This window comes from Trachurus japonicus, chromosome 7 (assembly GCF_045865225.1).
Source record: "Trachurus japonicus isolate A0001 chromosome 7, Traja_1.0".
Classification (NCBI taxonomy): Eukaryota; Metazoa; Chordata; class Actinopteri; order Carangiformes; family Carangidae; genus Trachurus; species Trachurus japonicus.
Window position 1 is genome coordinate 9,212,119 of NC_140913.1, and position 27,408 is coordinate 9,239,526.

General features: G+C 42.1%; 2 protein-coding genes across 3 annotated transcripts in view; both read left to right on the forward strand.

Annotated features, from left to right (window-relative positions):
- Positions 1-1,507: 1,507 nt before the first annotated feature.
- Positions 1,508-10,574, forward strand: LOC146984186 (uncharacterized). Its single transcript, XM_085781129.1, has 6 exons — positions 1,508-1,929; positions 2,474-2,646; positions 4,344-4,562; positions 7,651-7,811; positions 7,918-8,050; positions 9,627-10,574. Exons 1-6 carry the CDS (start codon positions 1,641-1,643, stop codon positions 9,801-9,803), a joined length of 1,152 nt encoding a protein of 383 aa, XP_085637255.1. The 5' UTR covers positions 1,508-1,640; the 3' UTR covers positions 9,804-10,574.
- Positions 10,575-15,661: 5,087 nt separating this feature from the next.
- klhdc8b (kelch domain containing 8B) overlaps positions 15,662-27,408 on the forward strand; it is a 188,938-nt gene continuing 177,191 nt past the window's right edge. For both annotated transcript variants that reach the window (XM_085781119.1, XM_085781120.1), the window contains exon 1: positions 15,662-15,802. The gene's annotated coding sequence lies outside the window, so the exon portion shown is untranslated. The remainder of the gene's footprint in view (positions 15,803-27,408) is intronic.

The window sequence follows — 27,408 nt, forward strand, 5'->3', positions numbered from 1 at the left end:
TTAAATCAGATGATCACATACAGACTGACATGTGGTCCTTCAACATAGAGGCAGCAGTGGCTGATCATTGCGGTCTGGAGGAATATAAAGTGAAACTGACATTTGGGAGATTGTGATGAATGATTCATTATAGATCATTTCTCGAGATAGATGGATTCTCTGGTTCCAGCTTTGAAGATGTCGCTTTTCTCTGGTTTATGTAAACTGAGGCTCTCGAAGCATCACTTTGAAGACGTCACCCTGGGCTGTGTTGGCTGCGGTTCCCTTTTACATTTTATACAACTTCATCTTTTACACAATAACAAAGTACTGTTGGTTTCAGGAGGATTTAGTTCTGCTTCTGCTCTGTATAATGGGTACAAACTGTAACTGACACTTTCATGACTTTGTCCTTCCAACATAAACTCAAAGCACAATGAAATATGTGAATGAGAAGAAGAGGAGGGAAAGGTGCAGCACTTTACACCAACATGTCATCCATCTTTACTTCCAGTCTTTGCACAGGAGACATGTTACATGTCGCAGTAGGAAAGCTCAGGTGTAAATAACTAAATGAACAATGGCTAAATCCAATCTGCTGCTTCAGTTTCAGCCTCCTGCTGCTGTTTCTTCTGGCTCAACGCCACATAATGTAATGAGACACTTGAACCTGCTGATGTTATTAACTATACCTGCACTTGTCCTGCTGTGCTGGTTCAGGATGTCTGCTGTGTAAACAGGAACTGAAGCATTTATTGATACAAGAAATAAACAGCAGAAAATAGTTCAGTAACTCATGAGCTGAATATCATTCAGAAAGAGAAAGAAAGAACATTTTCTGTCTGTTTATTAGCTGTGAATTTAGCAAAAAATGATTAATGGTTGAATATATTACACTATAACACTCTTTGTCACTGTATATAAATATAAATCCTAACTATTGCTTACATACAACTAATATACACACAGTAGCCTAGAAACCATTTAAAATGATTTAAACCACAGAAATCACCAACACATGACACAGGAACTGCCTATCTTCATCCAGAGGTTACTGCATTAAAATTAATAAGTCAGACAACACAAACAAGTTTCCATTTTCTGATTTATGTTATTTATTTATTAAGCCTTCATTCCAAACATGTACAGAGACTGACAGAAGACAAGGCAAACAACAAAAAAAACAAATAACATAATATAAAAAAAAAAATCATAAATTATATTCATTAACAGTCTTAACATGCTCAAAAGGGAGTAGGAAGAAGTAAAAAAGTGTGTCCTGTTTTATCTATCCTCTAATAATTATTGTCAATATTATTTATCAACATATCAAAAAATATATAGAAATCTATTCATACGTTTATATATTAATTTGTGAACAATATAATTTAACACACAGTTTGTCCCTGAGTCTGTGACATGTTGCTAGGTCCTTGTGTGAATGGGACATGCAGTGTTTGGGGGCACCTGCAGGTGGCGCTCTCTCCTCTGTCCGGCAGTGTGTACAACCAACTGACCGGCGGAGGAAGAAGAAGAAGACGGCATGGAGAAGGAGGAAGTGCCAGGAAATGTTCATGAGTCAGACAGCGGAGGTGGTTAAGTAGCGAGTTCCCACTTTAGATACTCGGACACCTCTACCTGTCTCCTCCGGACGCTCTCTCATGGCGGACTGTGACCGCGGCAGCAGCCGGCAGGCGGAAGGAGCGGACGGGACAAACAGCGGGGACGTCCCCGCTCCTTGTTCGACCGGTGGTGATGAGCCGGCGTCGGTACCGGCGGCGGTGCCTCGGGGACTCGGCTCCTCGGAGCAGGAGCGGAGGAAGAAGTTGGTCCTGCACGTCGACCTCAACAACACCATCCTGGTGTCGGACGCCGTGACGCGCGAGGGCACCGTGTGCGCCCTGGACTACTTCCTGTCCACCGTCACCTGGGGGAAGATCGGCAAACACGGTGAGATGGAGACTGACCTGGGGTCCGCGTCCCACAGGAATGACTGGAATCTCTCTCTCTCTCTCTCTCTGTGTGTGTGTGTGTGTCCGTGTCCGTGTAGTCAGGTGACAACAGTGATGTTGACAGTGAAGGTATTGTTCACGACGGGTTCCGTTTAAAAAAATCTGTCAATCCCACTCAACCTCTCCTGAACATTTAAGTTTCCACAGAGCTGTCAAACAACCCAAAAAGATGACATGTGATTGAAATTAAATTTCAGAGATTACCGGAAATAAGATTATAATAAATATGACTGAATTATATTTCTAAAGTCATCGTTTATCTCAAAAATAGAAGTGAATATTAAATTAGCGTTTGATCAAGTTTGGTAGACTGTGATCTGACTGTTCTCCTGAGATAATGTGTTTACTTCCCTTGGTCAGATGTGCTGCATCTTCAGTTTAGGTGATGTGAGCTTTTTAAAGATCCAAATAAACAGGAGGATTCATCCTGTCAGTTCTTCAACTTCTCTACAGTCTGTCTTTCTCTCTTCGCCTCTCTGCAGGAAAGTGGGAATGGCTGAGTGACTCTCCGTCCCTGCTCCCACCGTGCCAGGACGCTGTCAGTTACTACTGTCAGTATGGAAGGACATACAACTTCACATCTGCTGCAGGACGGTGCTTCCGTGGGATTCTGGATGAACATCTGGATCTGCTCCGCTGGCCTGAGGGCGTCAAGGCAAGCACTGTCCTATATAGGATGAACCACACTGAATGACTGCTTTTTTGATTCATAGTCATATTTTTTATTAAAGCAGATATCAGTGGCACGGCCGTTTCGGCTAATGCTGTGTTCAAGGCAGGCTTTTGAAACCGTAAGTTACAGCTTCAAGTCACAACTACGACTTGGTAGCGTTCCAGGTAACCCGTAGCTCGTGTTTTTACCGTCCTGTTGTCTGTGAAAGTTCCCTATAACGGCCACTCGTAACTTCCGACCCGTGAAGTCATACCAGTTCGATCTGGTACGAGTTCACGGGTCGGAAAAACACAAAGTACGAGTTTCCTTGAACGCACCATGAGTTAGCAGCCCCCGCCCTTGTCAGGCATCAATTGGTCCTCGTGCTACGTCACCACATTCACGCGCATCCCTTGGCTGCACACACAGCCCTTCATGCCGTTCTCTCCCCTCATTGGATAACACTTGTATCCCACAAGGAAAATTTTCTCCTCGGGTTACAGCAGAGCAGAGTGACGGAGAGACTCGTGTTTAGGCTGAAATACTTCATGTAAGTGATTGCTGACGGAAAATAGGACTATTTAGGACTTATATTAACAAAAACATTCCACTGATATCTGCTTTAACCTATAATAACCATGGTTACAGGATATCATTTACAAACATAATACACACACTGATGACTACACTGGCACCTGCACTGGTGGCACACCTGGTTAAGCATAAGGCTGAGTCAGCAGTATCCCAGCTCAGGCTGTCTGTCCTTCCTGTCTGTCACCACCGGGACTGTCAAAATAAAGGTCCAAAATATCAGAACATGGATAAACTGTTTAAACAGCAGTTGTATTTTTTCCTCTTACTCTTTATGCTCATGTAACATTTAAATACAGATCACCTGTATGAACTGTGTAAAGATTAAGTTCTGACACTTTGATCTGTCAGCTTCTGTTCAACTGGTTTCTATGAGACAAGAAAAACCTGTCATCTGGTATCTGCTCAACTTTTACAGTCCTTGGTGGGGATAAAGGTTTTACAACAACGGACCTAACCCCTCTAGAGCCAAAATACTGATTATAGCTATTATTCTTATTATTGATAATAATAATAGTTTTCCAGGAGAAGTTTTTACGTTGTTGTTGAAGCACATTTGTTTCCGCTTTAAAAATCTAAATTACATATACCGGTACTTCTGTAGCTTTTACTGTCGTCACAAGCTTTTTAAAGGACTCTCTAGTAATTACATATTGACCTCCACTCAAGCTGCAACACCTGCAAGTAGCAGGCTGATTTCAGATCAAACCTGAAGCAGCAGAAGCAGAGATCCTCCGACCAACTGGATTTTTATTATTTTAAACAGATTGTTTAATGGTTTAATGTTTATTTTATCAATTTTTACATTTTTATCACCTCAGACCAGAACACTGTGAGGCTGCCAAAATCTTTGGTGTGCTGTGCGCCTTCTAAGGAAAAAAGCATTCAAATGAAGGAACCAAAAATCAGTTAGTCCCTTTGAAAATAATGTCGACAACCATGAGTGAAAGTGAAGGAGTGGAGACATTTTATGTGCGCATGCCACCCACGGGCCTGTAAAATGCAGCTTTTAATTGTTACTGTACACTCAACCACAAAACAAGTTTGTCGCACTTCCTCAAAACCAGATTGATGCAGTTGTGTGACTGCTCTGTGGTTGTTTCTTGCAGGAAGACAAAGAGCTGTCCATCAAAGCAGAGGACGGGCGACTGTACCACTGGATCCTCCCCTCCTTCTTCCAGCTGCTCAAAGACCTGGCGCAGGAGGGACGGGAGTTTGCCATCCTGTTTCGGACATTTGGAGTAGACCTGCCTCGCGTGCTGAAAGCTGTGCACAAAGCACTGAACGAAGGGGCTCATCCACTGTTCCCTGATCTGCCTGATCTGAAGGTGAAGTAAAAAACACATTTATTTCTTACATATGAATCAGAATAAAATACAGATAAAAGTCTAAATCCTAATACCTAGAGCCCATCATAGAATAAATAAATGGTCACTCAACATCTGTTGCATCAATCCTCACATCAGGAACATGTGGTAACAGCATAGTAGAGTAACTAGTCCTAAAAACCCCAGTGTTTCACTGTGTTTAAACTTGTTTTAGTAGCAGCTGCTGCTTGAAATGCTTTTATAGAACAGACAGATGATATTCACAGCAGTGTGTCGCGGGTACTGTACTTCAGTGTATTTTTTGAGTATCTGTACTTGACTTGACTATAGTTTTTTTTTCGGAAACTCATGACTTTTACGCCAATATTGTCCTCCAAATACCAGACTCCACTACATTTCTTTGAAGTACTCTTACTTTGAAACAAGGCTTTTAGTAAGTGAAATAAATTTTATTTTGAAAACTGTAAAAGACCGTATATAATGATCACAGGAGAAAAAACCATCAGATCCAACTCCTCCACTGCTGGTCCGGTGGGAACCTGTCAATGTCCTAATGATGCTCCATTAGATAAATATGAGGCAGAGCGTTCTTCACCAGAGTCAGGGGTTTAGTAATAAAGAACCACCTTTGCCAAATTAAATCCTCACCACTTTATACGAATATGAATATGAATTACTTTATTAATCCCCAAAGGGAAATTCATTTCACCTTAAAACTAAACTTATCTTTATTCTTTCAGTAAGTCAGTCTGTACATCTGTAGTCTGTGTAATGTGGAACAATCTAACAATGTTGACATAAAAATGTCCTTTTGGATACGTAAGTGTTTTTAAAATCAAGGGCTCCATGACCTTAACTGGAAAACTGGTAAAACCTGAACTGAACAACTTGTTCTATGTTTGACCTGGAGGATCTGTACTCAGACTGAAGTTATCTACTTTATCCACCTCTGCAAGTTCCCTAATGCAGCCCGGTGCTGCCTACTGCTTTGAATCCAGCCACTCACATCCTCCAACGCCTGCAGTTTGGTGACTGTATCTAGAACAGTGGTGACAAAACTCCCCCCACAGACAGACAAACAAACATACACAACCACAAGTTCTCAAAACCGCCTTTGGGTCTCCATGACCACATTTTGTCATGACAACACTGACGAGCACAGAAGATAAAAACACCACTTTAGAGACCTCCCCCTCTCAGAGCCCCCCCATGTGATGGAGACGGGACTTTCACACTGTGAGTTTACAGTCATATTCCCACCTCATCATAACTGTGACAACACACTGATATTAAAGGACAATTCCGGGCAAACTCAGGGCTGTATTTTACTAACATTTTAGGTCTAAAAGAAGGAATCTGAAGATTTTAAGTTTAATTGCTCCTCTTTTGCGGTAGTTGTGTCCGTTACCGCATCGCCACGGCAGCGATGAATGGGAGCGGATGGAAGTTCCACTGCTTAGGCTGTTTACATCCCTCAAAGCCGCAATTTTTTTTCCACAGACAGCGTCAGATGGCTACTCAAACATGCACCGAGAAGTTTATTTACTTCAAGCAAGCCGACATGTTTGTAAAACTAGATCTAATTCAAAGTCTCGCGCGAGACCCAAGTTGACGCACTCGGTGTGTTTGTCATAAACACAGGAATATCAACTCTTGACTTGTTTCAAGTAAACAAACTTCTTGGTGCATGTTTGAGTAGCCACCTGACGCTGTCTGTGGGAAAGAAAAGTTTACTTCAAGCAAGTCAAGAGTTGATACTCCTGTGTTTATAGCGACCCCTTGTGGGGTCCCGACCCCAAGGTTGAAAAACACTGTTGTAGTGCTTTAGATGAGGAGAACATAATTACTAAATGACATTAAAAAGGACTCAGGATGGATCACTACAGTTATTAGCATTCATCTTCATCTTTAAAACTTTGTGCCAGTCCATCTGGTAGACATGCAGGTGTGTGTGTGTGTGTGTGTGTGTGTGTGTGTGTGTGTTGATGTTGCTGAGAGGTGGGGTGACTGTGGAGCTGTTCTTTTTAAGAGCATGACCTCCTGTGCCCATCCACACACACACAGGCAAGTGCATCTCCTTGACTAACTCGCTGAGGGGGTTTTATGGTTTTTGTACCTGTTAGTCCGCTGGAGTGGAACACATTGATTTTGGGAGAATAGTGAAGAGTGCAATGGAGCGACGACGGGGTGTCGGGGGGGATGGAGGGTGGACAGTTTGTCAGAAAATGAATCTGTCAGGCACAAGGAGCTAACTGGAGCAGAGAACAGTGGAGATCTTATTCAATTTCCTGCATATTCATCTATGCATTTAGACAGAGGGGGTGGGGGGCGGGGGTGCAGTCACAAGACATGTGATTGTTCAGTATGGAGTAGTTTTCTTGCTTCAGTTAATTCCTGGAAATAAACCACAGGACAACAACAGCTTCTTTATCATTGTTGTGTTGGGGGCAGTGGGGAAAACTTGTCCAATCAAAGCGATTCACAGCAGCTCTGGGAATTCACTGACTCCATGTTAACATACCAGAATCTGTGCGGCTGGTTTTAATTCATTAGTTTTAGGTTATTTATTTTTGCACAATTAAAAAAACAACACGGAAAATGACAAAGAGAACAAATAGCATCCAAAAAGCCCAGTGGGCTCATTTAAAGCCTCCTCCTCCTCCGAGTATTATATGTTGGAATACCACAAAATTAGACAAATACACAAGATACAGATGAGGCTGATGATGTCGGTAGTTTTGCAGTTTGGGAATTATGAACAGAACCGGACAAACTTTTACTCACGATGGTGCCAGATGTGTCTCCATTACCCTCATGAACTTTACTTTTTTTCTCTTTTCCTGTTTATTTTCAACACTTTTGTTTAGTGTAGAAATATACAAGTAAGAACAACATCTAAATATTTAGGGTCTTCAAACTAGATGCTGACGCAGGTTCTCTGAGACAAGGCCTTGAGGTCAGGTGATGAACAGGATCCAAATAAGGTCAGAGTACAGACCTGATCACAGACAGTGAGGATGGAGCTGGTGGTTAATCCAGCCACTGACTGACTCTGACTCTGCCTCTTCTTCTCCCGCTCTCGGCTCAGTTGAATGTGAACATGACTCCAGGCAAGATCCGCTGCAGCAAGAAAGGAATCGTCCTGAGCCGGGCCGAGGACCGCGTGTCCACTCAAGACGGAGAGAGAGGCCTGTATCAGTACCTCAGCTCAGTCCAGGGCCTGGGGGGCTTCCAGGACCACTTTGACTGGTGTGTATGACTGACACTCCTCTGGGTTACCGGGTTACTATCTATCTGACCCCTCCAACATCCAGCCCTTTTTCCAAACCTCCATGTGCCCTCGTTCCTCCTCCAGGTGGGTCAGTAACACCTACTCCATCCGTGGGGGGAAGCCGTTGTGGGTGGACCCGTTTGACCCGAGCGTTCAACACATCTTCATCGACGACAACATCCGGCAGAACGACGAGGACACCATCGTTTATCCCAAGGTACTATCACTGACATCCACATGTTTTTTGACTCAGTGTAAAGTGGCCTACAGTTCTGAATGATGTTTTCATCATCACAGTTTGTTCTGACTGTGGAGGGGGGTCTGTGCTGGTTAGACGTGCAGAGGAGGTCTCTGAGGAGATGAGTCTTGAGCATAGAGGAAGTTCTCCTGCTCTACTGGCTGTGGGAACCTACGGTGGCCCAGAGAGCTTTACACACTGCAACTTGAAGGGATACTTCACCCAAAATCAATAATTCACCAATTTTCTACTCATCATCATACCAAGGAAGGGTTTGGAGAACTTTTGGAGTTATCAAAACACTTTTGGAGTTCCAGGGGGGGTCCGGCTGGCAATGGATTTTCACATAATGACAGCGGATAGAGTTCACTTTTGAATCATCCAAAACACGCACTAGTTTTGGACATAAAAAAGTTGTTCGGGAAACATGTATTTGATCTCTGTTTTTAGCCTTATTGTAGTGCAGTGGCTGCACCAGATGTGCGAGATTTGCTGCGAGATGTTCTAGTAAAAAACAAAGAGATCAAATTCATTTTTTCCGAACAACTTTTTCATGTCGCAGCTTCAGGACACTTCAGTACGGACAAGCAGTATGGAGGTAATTGGATGTTTCATAGTGTGTGTTTTGGACGATTCAAAAGTTAGCACCATCCGCCGCCATTATATGAAAATCCGTTGCCAGCCGGACCCCCCCTGGAACTCCAAAAGCGTTTTGATAACTCTGGAAGTTCTCCAAACCCTTCCTTGGCATGATGGTGAGTAGAAAATTGGTGAATAATTGATTTTGGGTGAAGTATCCCTTTAAGAAAACCCATGCAAAGTCCATCAGATGTCGTCGCTCTCAAGTTGCACCAGTTGAATCAATAGTAGCTCATAATCCTGCCCCACCAGAGTAACTGCTACCTCCTGCTAGCTCTAGGCTCAAACATATATGGTCTCACTCCCAAATGTTCTTCTCCATTACCATCAGTTTACTTCCTTTCATTCATCAAGTATGTCCACAGCAGGTGAAGGGTAGCCTCGTAAACCAGCCACTCCTGGAAATGCAATTCATTTCATTTCTGAGGGAGAGTCTGGCCTCATCCCTGTTAGGCCGAGCCAATCAGCGTCGCCGCTGTGATTGACACAGCACGTTGGCCAATCAGGGACCGACTGGTGCAAAGCCCCGTCACTACACCAGCTTGCTGATTGGCTGAATGGGGTTGTCTGTCAATGCTACTACTCCCGCCCAGCTCCCGCCCACCCCAAACGCTTACAAGGGGAATGAGGCCAGACTCTCCCGAGAAATGAAATGAAATGCATTTCCGCGAGAGGCTGGTTTACGAGGCTAGGTGAAGGGTGCAGCTACCAAAAAATCCCATAGGTCGTACTTGAGATACGTTCAGGGCTATTGGCTGCTGCAGATGGCAATCAAGTCCCTCCCTAGCTGGGTGGCATTCCAACATGTGTTTGAGGACGCCTTAAAAGCAGTCTCTGATGTGGTGAGAAGACTGAGCAACATAACTCTCCTCTTTCCTCTGGTCTCTCTGTCTTTTTCTGCATCTGTCTCTCTCAGATTTTCTTGAACCCAGGTGGCGATGAGACTCGTATCGCCTGCACCTCCGAGCTGTACGACGTTACCCTGGTGCAGACTGACCTCCTCCGGGGCATCTCTGACCCCAACTACTTCACTAACCGCGTCCGCATCTGTCTGGAAAACTACGAGAGGAACGTCCAGCAGGGGTCTGACTAGAACGCACGTAATCTACTGTATGTGGTACACTCCAGGGAATCCAGATAGGACCAGCCCAGACAGAGCATGGAGACGCTGTAGACTTTTAGGTGGGATTATTTATTATAAAAGGTGATGACTTTGAGTTACTTGGAACATATTGGAAGGATACATGAATAAGTGTGTTTCTGAGGAGGGATCTTGGTAGAAAATTTCTAGAAGAACAAACTAAATGCACCTCTGAGATTTAGACATGTGGCAGCTTGATATGAAGTTGAGAAAAGAACATTTTTAATTTATCTCAAACGGTTTAAAACCCACACTTGCTTCAGTTGCCCCTGGGCAGTGGTGAAATAACGTCAGCACATAAAAGAAGCGCTTCACAGTCTGCTGTCCTGAGGTGAACCGACACAAAGAGTTGTTGACTTAATTAAGCACCAAATTGGCCAGAGCAGACTCTTTGATTGCAGTGAAGGCTCTGACTAATCACGCCACAGGATAATTGCCCTAACTGTGTGAAATTTGTGTCTAGATGCCATAATTGGGGTCAGAAAGTGTTGTGTTAGTTGTCTAGAGTAGAATCCACTGGGGTTTCTGCTCCAGCTCCTTATCTGTCATGCTCAGGGTCAGACACACTCCTTTAGATCATTAAGAAACTTTATTTTAACTCTGCATTGTTTACATCCACTTAGAACTGACCGGTAACACTTGAAGGTTTTCAGACTACTGAAAAAAGCTCCTGATTACTGATGTTTAGATTCTTGTCTGCGTGACCTAAAGGTCCCACATGTTCAACTTCTCTGGTGTTTTATTTGAAGTTTTCCATAGAAAGGTACATTTGTGGTTTTAAGAACCAAAAACAACCTCAGTGTAGTTAAAGTTTAGTTGAGTTTAACATTTCCACTCTCAGGCTCCTTGGTGGAGCTTTAGTAGCAACAAACTGTCAGCCAATCGGAAGAGAGGGGGTTCTGAGACTCTCCTTCAGAGAGGAAAAACAAATCTTGCAAGTAGGGATGGTGGGTACAGAAGGTGGGTGGGGATTGGGGGTGTGGCTGAGAGCAGTGACATCACAAAGTTCAGGAAGTCCTGACAGCTCATTTTAAGGCTCAGTTTCTGAATACAGGCTGTGTGCATTTCTCTGTGGGCTGAGACTTTAATACTTTCACAGTATATTAAAGGACAATTCCGGGCAAATTCAACCCTGGGCTGTATTTTACTAACATTTTAGGTCTAAAAGAAGGAGTCTGAAGATTTTCAGTTTAATTGCTCCTGTTTTGCGATAGTTGTGTCTGTCCCCGCGTCGCCACGGCAGTGATGAATGGAGCGGATTGAAGTTCCGCTGCTTAGGCTGTTTACATCCCTCCACAGAGAGCGTCAGATGGCTACTCAAACATGCACATGACCTAAAATGTTAGGAAAATACAGCCCAGAGTTGAATTTGCCCAGAATTGTCCTTTAATGTCAAACCAAGACCAGAAAAAAAGGTGTGGAAATCTACCTTTATATGGATCCTTTTAAGAGTGATAGAAAATGAATAACATTTGGCTCAAACTCTGAGCTGTAGATTCTGTCCAGTGACAGCCTAACTAGAATCACATTGTTAGATTCAGATTTTCTCAATGAGGCCCAATCCATGTCATGCATTTTTCAGAACAGTGAAATTAGACAGTTATGTTTTCTGGAAGACACTGAGACATAATTAGGTTGAACATGAGCTTGAGATGTGTGTGCAGTGAATTATTTACTGCAGTTTTTATCATTTGAAAGCACCCCTGTGTGCAAAACAGATACTGAGCAGAATGTGTAATTATTGCTTTAAGGGTTTTATGATATACAGTGTTTATTGTTGAGTTTCCAGGGAGATTTTTTTTTAATTGCTTTGTTTTTCTCAGGTCAGATTTAGAGAAGGAGAAGAAGCTGAATGCAAACCAAAAAACTGAAGTCAAATGGTCAGAGCACTGCTGGTCTGTTTCGATTGACAAAGCACGGATCTCCTTGAAAAACATGAGGTGGAGATGCTGGTAGTTTTACAGTATTTTATTATTGCTCTGCTTTCACACCTGAGCTTCACTCCACACAAACTCTTACGACATAAAAACCCCACCACTCAAAATCTCATTAAGGCTCATTAAAATGTGTGCACCAAATTATGCCACAAGGTTATTGGAGCATTGCCGCGCTGTACATGTTTGTCACAGAAATTAAATATTTTTTTGCCTTTAAAATTAAATAGCCATTAATCAAATAAACCTGTCAAATTGTAAATTTATGAATCCTCATCTAAAAGGGCTAGCAGTCATTCGTCCAAAGTTCTACAGGAAAAATGTGCCAATGATATGGTTAATTGACTTTTATGTATTTAATATACATTAGAAGAAGTTTTGACACCATACTAATACTGTATTCATTCAAGGCAAAAGTGCCTAGTTCAGTGCACGACTGTATTCAACCCATGGTGCAAGTTATTATTTACAACACCAGATCTCAGATATATTGATTATTTGCATAAATTAGCTGCATGCGCTAGAATAGCGCTGCATTTTTGAAAGCAAGGGGAAATACTTGCAAACACAACACTTCAGCAATCTGCTTGGTAATAAGCAGTTAAATTAATTATAATTAAAGCAATATATTCTGAAGACAGGATTTGTAATGTGTATGTGCAGAACAATTTGTGGTACGGCAAAAAAAAACAAAAAACAGAGTATGAGTTTGTGTAGCTCTTTACATTTTGACTTTTGCACATTGAAACTCTGCCATGAAAACTTAGCAATTCTAAAATACTGTAATGTTTTGCATTGAAGTCACGTTCAAACCATATGTGATGAACACCTCAAAACTTGAAATGTTCCCGTTATACATATATTTTACTCTGATGTTGAATGTTGCCATTCACTATTAAATAAACTACTGAGTTTTTTGTTAAACTGTTTGTTGTTTTTTGCATAATGACAACCACAAATTAACATTACAGGAGTGTATTAGAGACAATAAAGAAGTAAAGAATAACATCTATGGCGAAACGGTGAAAGACGAGATACAGCTCATGTATAGATCATTGATTTATGGATTGGTGTGTGTTTGTGTGTGAGACCAGATCAGGTCCATGGGGGATTAATTACAGATGATACAAAGTGTTGAGGGCAAAGACTGAATGGTATCTGCCTTAAAAACATCTGGAGATCAAACGATGAGGGGAATGGAAACTGTAAAACAGGGTTTGACATACATGTGTGAAATGAGGTCTTAACAACGTATCTCTACATGTATTCCCTTAATATACTTGTGTAATTGACTGCTTCATTATGCCAGAGGTCAGACAAGTTAATGTGGGACGAGTCATGTCTGTAGTGTGCATCCCGGACTGATTGTGATTGATGATGGTAGCGCTCCTGGCCATTGAACATTTGACGGTTTACTCACAAAGCAGATGGTACAACAAGATGACTGTGAAGGGAACAAGTGGAGCTGTAATATGAAAAGTATCAATCTCACCAATTCATCTGCTCCTGTTGTGAATTCTCTCCTGATCGTTTAGTTCCTTTATCCTCTATTTTTCTCTGATCATCAGTGATTAGTATTCATAGTGAAACTCTCAGTAGTAATGGTAAATCAATCTTCCGTGCCATTGTTTAATAACTCAGCATTTACTGATGGGACTGATGAATCTATAATGTTACTGGTCTCTTAATAGATAATGTACTTGCGTGTTTTCAGCAATAGCAAAGAAAATTTACCCCATCACTAATATTTTTTGAATATGTTCAAGTCGTGTAACAGCGTTAATTAGTATGATCCAGTCTGGAGTTGTGTTAAAAGATCCACTTATTAAAGGGGAAGCACACATTATATGAAAACCATCTGAGCTAATGTGTGCTAATCTGGTGAGGTCACAATCACTGTAGTCATTCATTTATTTTGAGAGTTTACTGATTTTATAATAAGACAAGTGAGATGGGTGGTGTATTAGGACCAGCAAGTGAATGTGTCAGCTAATTTTGGCTAACATTTAGGCCCATATAGCTCATATTTAGATGAAAAATAAGCTAACAAGAAAATAATGTGGATATTATCTCTGCTGGTAACCTACTAGTTAATCAGAGGTTGACTGAGGTAAAATCAACCAATTTATGCCAAAACCAGGGCCACCATATTGTTAAAAACTGCTATTTTATGTGTTATACAAATTCCAAAAGGTCAAAACGTGTACTCTAACACAATATCTGTGGTCACTTATTTATTTAGAGAGTTTACTAATTTTATAAGATACGACACAATGTGTATTTTCTCTTTCTACAGACCAGCAGAGAATGGGTCTGCTGGTGTCTTGTTGATGTTATCTCTAACCTATCATCTGTTTAAGCTATGTTCAGCTACACAAAGGTCTAAAACCTGTACTTCAGACCAGCAAATGAATGGGTCGGCTTATGTTAACGAACATTTATCATGGTGAGATTCACAGACTGCTAAGTGTCAGTTTTTATATTTCTTGGTTTGTCAGAAAGGTGCTAATGAAAATATTTAATTAGCGACTTTCTAACAGTCACAACCCATCCTGCGCTGCATCTGCTTACATTCCTAGTGTTCATTAGACCTTTTTCCCAGCAGACACCTTGACTTGTTATAGCAAGCACAGGTGGAGATTATAACATTAACAATAGCTCACTTTCATTAAGTGTCCCTGTTAAAAAAAAAAAAAAAACTATTCCAGGACATCCAGTGAATTGAATCAGCCACTACTAATGTCATCAAACACTGCAGTGAATGTTTTATTGAGTTCAGCTGAGGGAAAAGAAAAGAAAATCCACTGATCCAGTCAGAGAGGAAACACTGTCCTCTTTGATACCTGCTGGCTCAGATGCAGTCTGCACCCAAACAGTGACACCATGTGAAATAAACACAGCAGCAGAGGGAGATTTCCTAGATAATGCATTGGTAATTATAATGCCATAAAATCATTTTCCAAATCATGTTATTGTCCTTTAAATGTAGAGATGGTAAAGCAACTCCGACTCACAACCAGGCCACATGCTTGTTTTTCTTCTGTCCCAATATACTGCTGCATCCATGGGCCACTGCATGACAGATGCTCCTTCCACCTCTGGTCCAACTCTGGCACATTCACACAGAAAATCTCCCAGCTGTCAGCCAATAGCCTACCTGAGAATAACAGCTGGAATCTACCCAGATGTGAATTCATATGAGCCAGACGAATCAGGCATATGCCACTGGGCCAGAGGTTTTCATTTTCTTGTCTTTCCACCACCTGCAAGCAACAGCTTTAGTGCCTGTACAGTATCGACTGTGACCTTATGTATCTTCTATTGTCTTGTAGGCTACACAATTAAAGTTGAGTTGTCTGTTATTAAATAGTGTTGTAAAAATTAATTTAGGTTGTTGTATAAATGTTGTTCATGTGCCATTTGAACAGGCTGTATCGCATGTGTTAAGTGTTTTTCTGTGAGTCCAGAGTTTCCTGCGTCCACATGGGGGCAGCAGAGCAGCTCTCGGAGCAGCTGCGCCTTCCCTCCCGGCAGGTGAGTCTGGAGTTACCTGCAGCTGATGGAGAGGCTGCGACCAGCGGCGGCTCCACTGCGCCTGCACCACAGAGGAGCAGCAGCAGCAGTCGACGTCGGAGCCGAGGTGTTGATGAGCCGGTGCTGCTGCTGCTGCTGCTGCTGCTGCTGCTGCTGCTGCTGCTGCTGCTGCTGCTGCTGTCACTGACTGAGCGGCAGCTGGCACACTGCGCGCGGGAGTTGGCGCGCTGCTTTGCGGGATTGCGTAAATGCGCACTGGTGAGTGAAAAAGTGGGAGGAGAGAGAGGGGAGGGGACGGGAAGAGGAAGCGGGAGGTTGGGGGGGATGTTGAGACAGCGGGAAGAAGGAGGACGGTGGTAACTGTGCATGTGGATGGATTCTGTCACTGAACAGGTACTCAACAGGAGCGAGGTCCTCGTGCTTGTCCACACGCTGGCTCCGGCTCCGGGCGCAGCTGAGACCGTCCACCTGCCGGACACACAGGTAGGGACAGTTGTCACACAAACTTTCCACCTCTCTGCTTTCATCTCAGCGTGGTCAGCTGTGGCACGGGCGCGCCCGCCGACTTTTTTTTTTGTTAAAGCAGATGCAGCGTGCCTCCTCCTCGCGCAGCTCCACAGACTTTGGCTTGGTGCAGTATCCCAGTATCCCACATGTGCTCTGTGGGACCAGGTGCTGTTGTTGTTGGGCTCGCTGAGGATGTGGAGCTTTTCACCGGCACGATCAGGTGTGGATACTCATTATGAGTGAGTTTGAAGAAGTCAGTTTCTTGGTGCAGACGTAGCGATAGGTGGTGGATGAGTTAGTTTTAGTATCGAGCTGTTATCGATTCGACAGAAATCGGTCTTGGGCGCCATATCCAAAATAAACCCATCACAGGTTGTTGGGCTGCAGGACCGGGGTTGTGATCGATAATCACTTATCATGTAGTTGTCACACACTGCTTTTTTCAAGTTTTGATAGGAAATCATATCAGCAGCGTGGACTTTGGGGCTGCGCAGGATTTAGCGCAGAGATGCCCAGGCTGTCCGTGTTGTGCCATTTGCTGAAAGATTTTGTTGTTGCGTGGTTGATTTTTTTGTTATTGTTGTGCAGATCCGAGGATCTAGGCTAAAGGGGTTGCAGGGGTAAATCCATCCAGCTGTTTAGTGAGATATGTCTTTTCTAGACAATCTGCTGCGCTGTGCAACATCTGGCTGCGCCTGTCAGTCAAAGCGCAGGGTCTCCGCTGCAAACTGCAAGTTTCTTCTCGTTGCTTTGCAGAGTTTAGTGTGTGTGTGTGTGTGTGTGTGTTCAGGTGTGTCCTCTTCCTGGGAGGAATGAGATTGCTGCTCTCACTCTGTCTCTCTGTCTCTCCCACCATCCTGCAGTTTTACATCTGCTGCTCCTAAAGAGATTATTTGTTCCTCTCCCAGATTCCCACTTCTCCAGCACCCTTCATGAGCCCACTCTCCTCTCTCTCCTCTCTCTCCTCTATTTCTCTCTCTCCCTATGGGCTGCTGCTACTTTTCCCATCTGACCTGTGATGTTAGCTCCTAACTTTGCGTGAGCTCATTTGCATAATGAGGATTACAGCTGACATGCAGCGTCTGGGCCTGTCTGTCTGGATCCAGCAGAGGAGCACAGTGCTGTGGCAGCTCTCATTGTGCCAGCAGAATGCCACCTTCAATCAGGCCTTCAACAGGAAGGCTGCGGTCTCTGCCACCGTCTGTGCACGAGCGAGGGACAGTGACAAATGGACTGTTTGACTATGAAATTATTCAAGTATGAAATTGACTACTGATGTTGTACTTAGCTTTGGCTTATTAGATATAAATGGCTAAATTCAAATGCATGATGTTTTCCCCCTCCCCAGACCAATATAAGCATTGCAAATTGATTGCCTTATCCATTAGCAATTTTAATTAGCATCAATTCTGTCTTGAAGCAAAAAGAAATGCATATCCGCTTGTTAGTGTTTGTTGATTTTTAAAATCTTGCTGCTTGTGCTGCACAAACACTTAAGCCGCCCACTTAAAAGCTAAATTTATTCCTCAGTTCAAACCATGCATAGGTCAGAGCCCACAAGAGGACACACAGCGCTGAAGCGAGTGTGTTTCCCAGGGCGTTGAATACATTTCACGTCCGCTCCTCTGCCTCTTTTGCCTGTTTTCTGAACATCTTATTTAATGTTTCTCTGCGATTTACCTCTGATTCCATTATCCTCTGGTCATTTCATGCTGACTTAGTGAAGCTCAGTGCCTCCTATCCTTAAATGTGTTTTGCTGGTGATAGGCTTGTCCTCCTGTTGAACTTGCTGTGTTCTGTGCTGGATACGAAAATCACCCGAGAACAGCTGGTTTACCCAAGGGCCTCATTTTCACAGCCATGCCCATGCAGAGATGTGTGTTTAATCCATACATACACTCATTTCTACACACACTTCTTGTGCTATAGTGTGACCATAACCTTGCAAACATCACACAATGGTCTTAGAGATGTGTTTTTTGTGCTTTTATGTCTTTTTAAATCAAATGATGACAGAACAGAGACAGAATTTGCATAGATCAATTAAATATTACATTTTGAGAAGATATTGAGAAGAGGTTATCTGCTATTTCTTATTTCACCATCATATCAGCTTAAATCATTTATTTATTTCCTTTTTAACCTCTCCATTTCTTGTATCTTCATGTATTTATTTTTAGAAAAGTTATTTGTCAAACTGCCAGAACAGTTTGGTTCAGATGAATTTCAGCTGAAGCAATGAAACTCTCAGCCACAAGCTGGCTGACATTACACAGCTTTTATTTTGGTGGATAGCAACATGCACAGCCACATTTCATTAAAACTGTAATTTATGCACAGTGTTGAACAACTTAACACAATTGTGAGAACTGCCCTGCACACACTGAGTGCTTTTATGACAACAAACCAACGAAAGAGGTGTGGAAAATGCAGAACACAATGTAAAATGCAAAAACATGGAAACAGTGTGGCATGCTGGGAACCGTTCCCACACACCTACTCTTGTGACACTCCCTCAGTGTCCATAATCTTTCTGTTTTTATATTTTTTGGTGCTGCATTAAAGTTGCCATAGGTCTATTTAAAGGGAGGTTTTGTAGGGTCCGGTGGCCTGTCAGGGTGTAAACAGTCTGAGCAGATGGATGTAGAAGAGGTAAGAGGGGAGATTTATCCTAGTACTGTACATCATGTGTAGATGTAGGCTACTCGCCAGCTTTCCTGTTTGTACCATACACACATTTAGTTCTGGGTATGTTTTGATAAATGATGCTCCTGGATCCTTTAGGACCGCAGGGAAGAATATGAACAGTATAAAATGTCTTATGTTGAGATTAAAGTGGCTTGCATGGCACATGGGATGGGTTGGCCACTGCCACACACACACACACACACACACACACACACACACACACACACACACACACACACATAGCCACACAGCCAGCCACAGTACAGACATTAACCTGGACAGATGAGTGTGGAACTGAGCCAATATTCCCATCAGAGGATTAAGTGGGATGCTTACCCTGGACAGTTTGGAGATTCAGCCTGCCAACGCTGGGAGACTTTTAGCCCAGATGATTTGTCTGAGGCAGGGAAGAGGGAGAAATGGAGAAACTAAAATCAGCAGGATGAGCAGAGTTTAGAAAATAAGTATTACACAGCTCAAATGGGCATAAGGAATAATTTGTCACTTATATCAATTTCACAATGAATTAGAGTAAACGTCCAACACCAGCTAATAGCAGATCCGTAAAGTTTTTTGTTTTCAGTTTCATTTAGCATATGAACTGTAGACAAGTAAAACAGCTGTGAGCTGTATTAGCACTGTAATAGTAGTGACCAACAGCATCCATGGTAGCATATCTGAAAGGTGCTATAGAAAAAAAAGTTATTATTATTATTATTAGGCTATTATTTTTATTAGCTTCCCGATGAACGGTCAAGGAGTAGGCTAGGTTTTAACTTTCAATTTTAAGTTTTAATATTTTTTGAAAGTAATGACCCATGAAATTACAACATTGGGAAACTCTATTAGCCCAGCTCAGTAGTAGTAGTGGTCAATAATAGCCAGCAGTGAAAACATGCTAGCACATTAGCTTCCAAATAGGATCTATAGGGTTGCCACCCATCTCTTGAAATACAGAAGATAGAACACCACTGGAACGTCAGTGGGCCTATGGTGGTTGTGGCTCCGCGATGGCAGCTTACTTTTCCCAAGTCTGGGCTTTGTCTTATAATGTTACCCCTCGTTAAAGCAGAAGTAAGTGGAATATTTGTGTTAGGCTAATATAAGTCTTAAATAGTTATATCTTCCGACAGCAATCACTTATGTAGAGTGTTTGGTCTGAAACACGGGTCTGTCAGTCACTCTGCTCTGCTGTAAACCGAGGAGAAAACTGTCCTTGTATCCTACAACCTTTATCCAATGAGGAGAGAGAACGGCATAAAGGGGCGGTCCTCTCTGTGTGTGCAGCCAAGGGACGCGCGTGAATGTGGTGACGTAGGGACGAGGGCGGGGACTGCTAACTCCATCGGCTGACAGGAAGTTAGCCAAAACGACCGGATTGCTTACTTCTGCTTTAAGTTAAAACCTGTTGTTTTAGCTCTTCTTTGTTTGAGTCAAATACAGCCTAACATATGAATGAGTTTTTATAGGCAGATTTTCCAATTGGTCAACTGTTTCCCCTGCTAATAGCTTCTCCTATAGCATGTTTTTCCTGTTTGCTGCATAATTTGATTTTACAGTGTTTTTCCATCCAGGCTGGATTCTAAAATGTTGTTTTATAAACTACTGTAATTTGTTAAATTTTAAGAAAATGTTACAGTGAGCAGTGACGGACTAATAAAATGAGATGTGTTAGTTATAGCGAGTTTTAGTGGTGCTTATTAGTTGTTTTCATTACTACTTTTTGACAGAACCAAGCTGTTTCCTCATGCTTGCTGTCACTATACTTAGCTCAGCTCACATGCTAATGGTTTTATAGACTTTGAGTGGTATCAACCATCACACTCTTGGCAAGGAAGCAAATAAAATGTTGAACTATGCCTTTAATCATCATGTTTTGGTCATGATGAAATTAAGAACAAGTAAAGAAAGGGAGAAAATAATCTGTGGTGAAGCAGAGAAGGCATTTCCCTCATTCGCATATTTCCTATCCCCATCAGTGTGTTTACAGCTCGTATTATAGCATGTGCAGTGAGGATTCATTCAACACATAGTAGCTCAACAAGTGTGTGTGTGTGTGTGTGTGTGTGTGTGTGTGTGTGTGTGTGTGTGTGTTACACAGCAGCTGCCTTGTTTTTTAATTACGATTTATTGTTTATATGAATCCCCTCATTAGGCCCATTGACCTGGTGCAACTGAGGCCGGGGTGGTGGTATCACGATTATAGAGACAGTGGAGTTCTGGGAAACATGTTGGCCTTTGTTTGTTTTCTGTCCCGTTGAGGCAGGTCCTCTGGGGATTAAACAAATGCTTTGTTTCCCGCCGCAGCAGCAGAAGCAGCAGTGTGTTTAGAATAACAAGCATGAAACCTGTGCATGTGGCTATATTTAAGACCAAGGCTCATTCCCAGCCAAATGCAGAGAACTGTGTGATTTGGCTGAGCAGTATGGCTCAGATACATCTTGATGATGCAACATGGTGTCTAGTCTATGTAATACATTTATTTATGCTTTTTCTTAGAAATAGCTTTGTAAAATTACATTACAATTATGGAAATGACTTTGACAAACTATTTTAGATGAATGTCTTCAAAAAGATTTGTGCAGCTGTGTTCACGTGTTTCTTTCCAATACTATTTAAAAATGTCTCACACACATCTGGTTAATGGTAATTAAATAACTAGTAGCCTACTACCACTTTGTGGTTGTGTTTTTGGTGTTTAGCCACCAAAATCTAACCAGTTTGTCTGTGAGACCATGTGATTGTTTCAAATTTCCTCAAGGCGTTAGGGAGATATTGCATTCACAGGCCCAAAACCATGTTTTGTGAGATCACACAGAAACCTTGACCTTTCACCTCTGACCAGAAAAATGAAATTAGTTTGACTTCAAATCCAAGTGAATCTTTTTGCCAAATTTCAAGAAATTCCCTCCAGGTGTCACTGAGATATTGTGTCTATGAGAGGGGACAGGCAAATGTGTTTCTACATCCATGAAGACAGTAAGTACCGGTATATGTATGTATGCAGAGCATGTAATTCATAGAAGTGTGATGGACACTGGCCCTGACGTAGGTGAATGGGTGGACATCCAACATCCTTGTGAAGAGTTAAGTCTGTCTTATAAAAATTGCAATTGAGATATGAGTCATAAGTTCATCTGACATTGTCATTTTATTTTCACTGAAAAAAAATGTTTAAATGATTATTTTTATAAAGCTTCTCTCTTCTCTGTGACATTTTACCTCTACCCTACTTGGACATATTGTGACTTTTACATTTCCATTTATTATTCAACCCTTTATGCAGAGGCTACAGCCAGCCCCGATTCGATTCCCTTGGTGGCCCTTTGCTATATGTCTTTCCCCCTCTCTCTGCCTCCCCATTTCCTGTCCCTCACAACTGTCCTATCAAAAATCAACTGTTTTTTTTCATCTATTAAAATCAACAATCACTGGTTGGATCACACTGCAGCAGAAGCTTGAAACGCTTGGCACCAAAGATGCAGCAAACACAATGAAATGAGCAACATGGGGATTATGACAATAAGTTTTGGTTCCAGGCTGCTCATATGTTGTGAAGCTTCATATGCCAACAATAATATGTTTAAAAGAAAATAACTGCCAGGATGAAATGATTGAAAAACAGTTGCAGGCACATCAGCAACAGGAGCAATTCAGATAAATTGGAAAGGTTTAATTAATGAAATAATTACTGAAATGGCTTAAAGTAATAGATCAGTAGTGGGAGAATCCGGCTCAGTAGAGGCAAAGCTATTTGATTATTTTGTATGATTGCTTCCACTTTTGTATTTGCCAGAAGCACAGGCCCAGGCTGCAGGGAAACAAGGCGCTGTGTGATTGCCTTGTGTGACTGCTGCCACACGGAGCAGTGGCATTATTTTCAAGTTTGCCAGGGGCGCAGAGATACATCAGCTCATGGAAACTGATTGCCGTTTGATCGTTTCATGTGATTTCTGCCACCAGAAACATTGGCTTTGATGCTAGCTCCTGCCCGGAGAGGCGTGAGGAAAATTTGGCACAGAAACTGTGAGCCCCTTTCCTTCAAGGAGAAAGCTCAGATTTAACATGAGAATGTTTTCAGGTTCCTACACAACAGGAACAGCAGTGAAGGCTGCAGACGATGGACTGGTGTATAAAATGAGCGAAAATGGTGACAAATGGTTTCTTCTCCTGACTTAAGGACTTTGCCCGTTTGACCTATCACGACTCTCTCAGGGGAACTTGCCGTCTTTGAGTGTAATGATTGTAATGCAGATGGCATAATTCACTGGAGATTAATTGATGCGCAGAAGTGTGGGGAGAAAATCTTTTCAGCCCTGGAGCTGTTCTGTATGCATCCAGCAAAGTGCTGCTTTCATCAGTTTTGTTAACCCACACATGGGATCTGTTTCCCAGCCCTTACTGCACCTCTCTCGCCCATTCTCTCTCTCTCTCTCCTCATTTTGCTCTCTTACTCATTAGGCCCGTCTCCTCCTTGACATCTCATTACCAGCCCCTGAGGTCCTGTTCTTTTCTGCTGGTTGGCAGCCATGTTGGAGCTGACCGGCAGCTTCTGAGGGACCCCCAGGGCCCTGCGGGGAAAGAGGATCGAGTGCTTTTATGAATACACCTGTGCCCCCTTTGTCCCCCTCTGTGTGATGATTTAGGTTGTTCGCTATGTGTCCAGTCAATACGTTTGTGATGATCAACTTTGCCATGTGCTGCTTTAACGCCAGACAGAAACATTTCAGTTAGCAAATATGCAAATGCTAGATGCAACACAGTGTGACATGCAATGGCTGGTACTAATTAAAATTAACTCAATCACACAGTCACGACACATATGAACCATTTTTTGTGGTGTTTCTCTGTTGGCATTTTAATGACAGTGCTCACCGCCCATGCAAATCCAAGTCCCCCTCTCCCAGCACTAGTTTGCAGGGGCATAGTCAGATTAAACAAACTGTAGACAACATACAAGTCCTCTGCCCACGCTGGTTTCTTGCCTCTGCTTTTGGATACAAGTGGTAGAGCTATAGCTTTTTGTCATGGAGACACTGAGTTATCAGACCGCCTCGTTAAGTTTTGGTAAATCGCATAGTTTGTGGTAAATGAAGTACCTCCTGACTGTTATTGTGTTACAGCAATACATATCATGATGGTTGAGGAATTGTCACAGATAAAAATCAATTGTACTAACTATTGGTTTTGTCCACCCTCCACCCTGCGATTTTACTATGTAGCTACTACCTCTGACAATGTATTCTAATCAGCTGCTTGCACAGACAACCCACAGAATTATTTCTACTACAAAGAATGATAAACATATCTGCATGTTGGTGTAACAGAGGTCCGCGGGTATAGTCACAGTCACGAGGTACCAGTAAGGAGAAGTGACGGCGTGTGGCGGTCAGCGGTAGTGAAGTTAAACTCACCCATAAAAGACGTGCTAACCCACTTGCCAAGTGGTCATTGACCTCTTGGCGAAATGGTTAGCATTGGTTCGAATCCCACTCAGGGCAGGCCAGAACAACATCGGTCACATTAGCATGATCAGTTTGAGCATGTTACTGGTTGCTTGAATCACAGAATAATAATCATATTATTTTATAATCTACAAATCTCCATAACCATCAGAAGACACGTTCACTATCAGGTCCATCTACACTTATTCAAATCCAGGTGTGATCACATGCCCTTAGTTTAAAAGTTCATGCTTCTTATTCACTTTGAATAGGATGATGTTTTGCCGTATACCAAACTGCATTGTAGTTCAGTTGCATCACTTAGAAAAGTTCAACTTCTCAAAACACCAGTGCAGGTGTGTCTCTGTATCCAGTTGTGTAAATAAACTTCACGCCTGGAGAGAGGAGACAGAAGCAGTCTGGTGTCGTGTTGTGGAGTTTATGTGCCATGTAAATTTTATTGCACGTAATGGCACGTCTCTAGCCAGCTATGTTGCGTAACTGATGGTGAAGATCACACATTGTCAAGCACACACACAAAACCCAACATGTGAAAAGTTTGAACAACAGTCTTTGTCCTATTCTCTACAGGAGCCTGAGATTTTTCAGAAAAAGAAACATCAATAGGACATCAGTGTCTCCCATGGAGACATATGAGATAGGAACTAATATTAATATAAAGGGTGGACGGACGGATATGTGTTGGTTGGATTAAATGATTACTTGATTGTCAACAGGCTGATCCTTTCCAAGGAGGTAAAATCATGCAGCGAGGACTTTTTCTTCCAGTAAGTTTATTCTAACATGTTTTATTATGCCAGCAGGGGTCTGATGCATTAGCCACAGACAACATCAGCTGGGAAAACAGTAATAAAAAGAGTTGTCCTGCTGTCATAGTGAGCAAATTGAAAAGCAATTCTGAGGGCTGTGATTTTTTTTTTCTTAGATGGCACATTCAAGTTTAAATTTCAATTTTAAGGATGGAGAAGACGCTCCTCTGGCTCTGTTTCAGAGGATGATGGGGCACTTTGACATCATGGTTCATGGTCTTACTGAATACTGTAAATCTGCAGTGCAGCCTCTCATACCTGAGACGAGTCAATATGTTACTCTCAGATTGTATCGGCTGAAAACATGTGGCCGACTTCTTCGGAAACCAGACCTGCTGATAATGATTTAATCAGCTCCTTCACAGTTGAGTAGAGACAACAAGGTTGCATTTAATCAGCCACCGTTAACAGGATTGTTGTAATGATGTGTATTACAGGAATCATGTGTTCCTCTCCTCACTCTCCCTGAGCTCTCATTTCTCCTTCTCTTCATCCTGCTTGTTTAAATGAAGCATCATTGAAGCATCTCGGTGATTATTGATGTTTTACATTGTCACACAGCCGTAGCTCTGTATTTAAATAACAAGTCTACAGGGACAGAGTGTAATACTGACTTCATCATCATCCCCTTGGCTCTGTTTCCTTCACATGTCCTTGTTTTCTTCTTCATCTTCTCTGAGCACTGCCTCTTTTTATCACTTTATATCCGTTACTTTATTGTGCTGAGCCTCTGCTGCTGCAGTGTTGCTACTATACTAGAAAAATGACTTTGATATGATACCTCCTTAAACATCTTGGTACTGAAACAACAGAGCTCTTTCTCATTAATTTTCATTTTAAATAGAATTTAAATACTGACAGTCAAACGTTTTCAACCATAGGTGTGGTCCTGACCATAAATTAGAACATGTATATAGTAATATTATATGTGATCCCAACAAGGTCATAGTGTTATGAAAGCTTTGGCATGGCTCATGCAGTATTTTGATGTCCACAGTATTTGTAGTAAGGGAGTGTGAGGTCTGTCATTGTCCAGCAACGCACACAGACATCATTTATCAATACTGGCAAAAATGTATATGCCATGATCACCATCACCAGCTGTGACTGACTTCATATTGATCATGTGTAATTGAGCTCGTCAACAGTATTGTGTCAAGTTCAAAGTTCAGCTCATAGCTAAAACTAGAACTAGGACATGTTTGTTTATTCAGTTTTCTTTTAGACAAACATTCTCCTAATCTTTTCCCCTCTATCACCCATCACCAGCCCCAAATCAAGACATGAGTTGCAAAACTCAAAAAGCCAAAAAAAGTTAAGCTTGAGATTTGAGAATATAAAAACTAGATTTTAAACATTTTCTCAAAGTGAAACAATGATGTACAGTTAAAACCGTATATGAAAATACCTGCTGGGCACAATTTACATAAAATGTGTCTTTATTTTCCATCTGAATCCTTATTTGTTACTTTGTCTGAGCAGGTTTAGCTTCAGCATTAGTAGTTGTACTAACACTGTACCATGTGTACTGTTTGTGCCCCAGCCATGTTGGGCCTGTGTCTATGGAGAGGTCATGCAGCGTGTTGTAAGACATGAGTGCCGTGCACGTTCATCGATTGTAAACTGATTTGTTCCAATCCAATTCACTTTATCTATATAGCACATTTTCAAAACATAGAAATTTGCCAAGGTGCTGCACAGTGATTTGCATACCAGAGCCCAAAATGGTAAGAAAATGTAATGAGGATTAAAAATAAATATAAAATAATAATAATTTAAAAAGGAATGATTTAAAAAAGGAATAAAAAAGCAGCCATAAAAGAGCAAACAGATTAAAAATACAATAAAACCATAATAAAAAGACAAACAAGAACAGAGATCACACAACTCTCTCACGCTGAGTTAAAAGCCAAAGAATAAAAGTAAGTTTTAAGACGTTATTTTAAAGTAGGTAGGGTGGGGGACATCTTTATTTCTAATGCTCATTCCACATTTTAGGAGCCGCCACAGAAAATGCTCGATCACCTCGTGTTTTTAATCTACTCCTGGGGACGAGGCGGAGGAGCTGATCAGCTGACCTCAGAGATCGTGAGGGAGTGTAGACATTTAGTGCCAGGGAAGCCTGGTTTACGTCGAGATAAAGTGCATTACAGTAGTCCAAACATGTAGAAATAAAAGCATGAATCACTCGCTCAAAATCACTAAAAGAATGTGTTCATGCACAACAACACTCATTGTCAGCAGCTGATTTTCAGCAGCTGGCCTGCAGTAAAGTTATCATCACCAGTGTGATAGTTGAATTTGCCACATTAGAGATGAATCAAACGAAGCAGCCATCATCGCCCGTGGCTGCAGCCGGCCTGTCTGCAGCTTTGCTATGTTGGACATGTTGGCTGTCTGTGGAGCATCTGTGGTTGGCTGTGAAAACAAAATAACACCATATTTCTCATCATGTGTCTCCTTTGACAACCAGCTGTGAGTAGATGGTATAAGCTCTGTATTTGTAGCTAAGCCTCTTGTTACTCACTCTGCATGTTGCTGCCATTCTTTAAACCTCAGTAGGCTACTATTAAAACTGGTATAGTTCAGTTCTAACCAGCAGGTTATGGTGACACCTCCC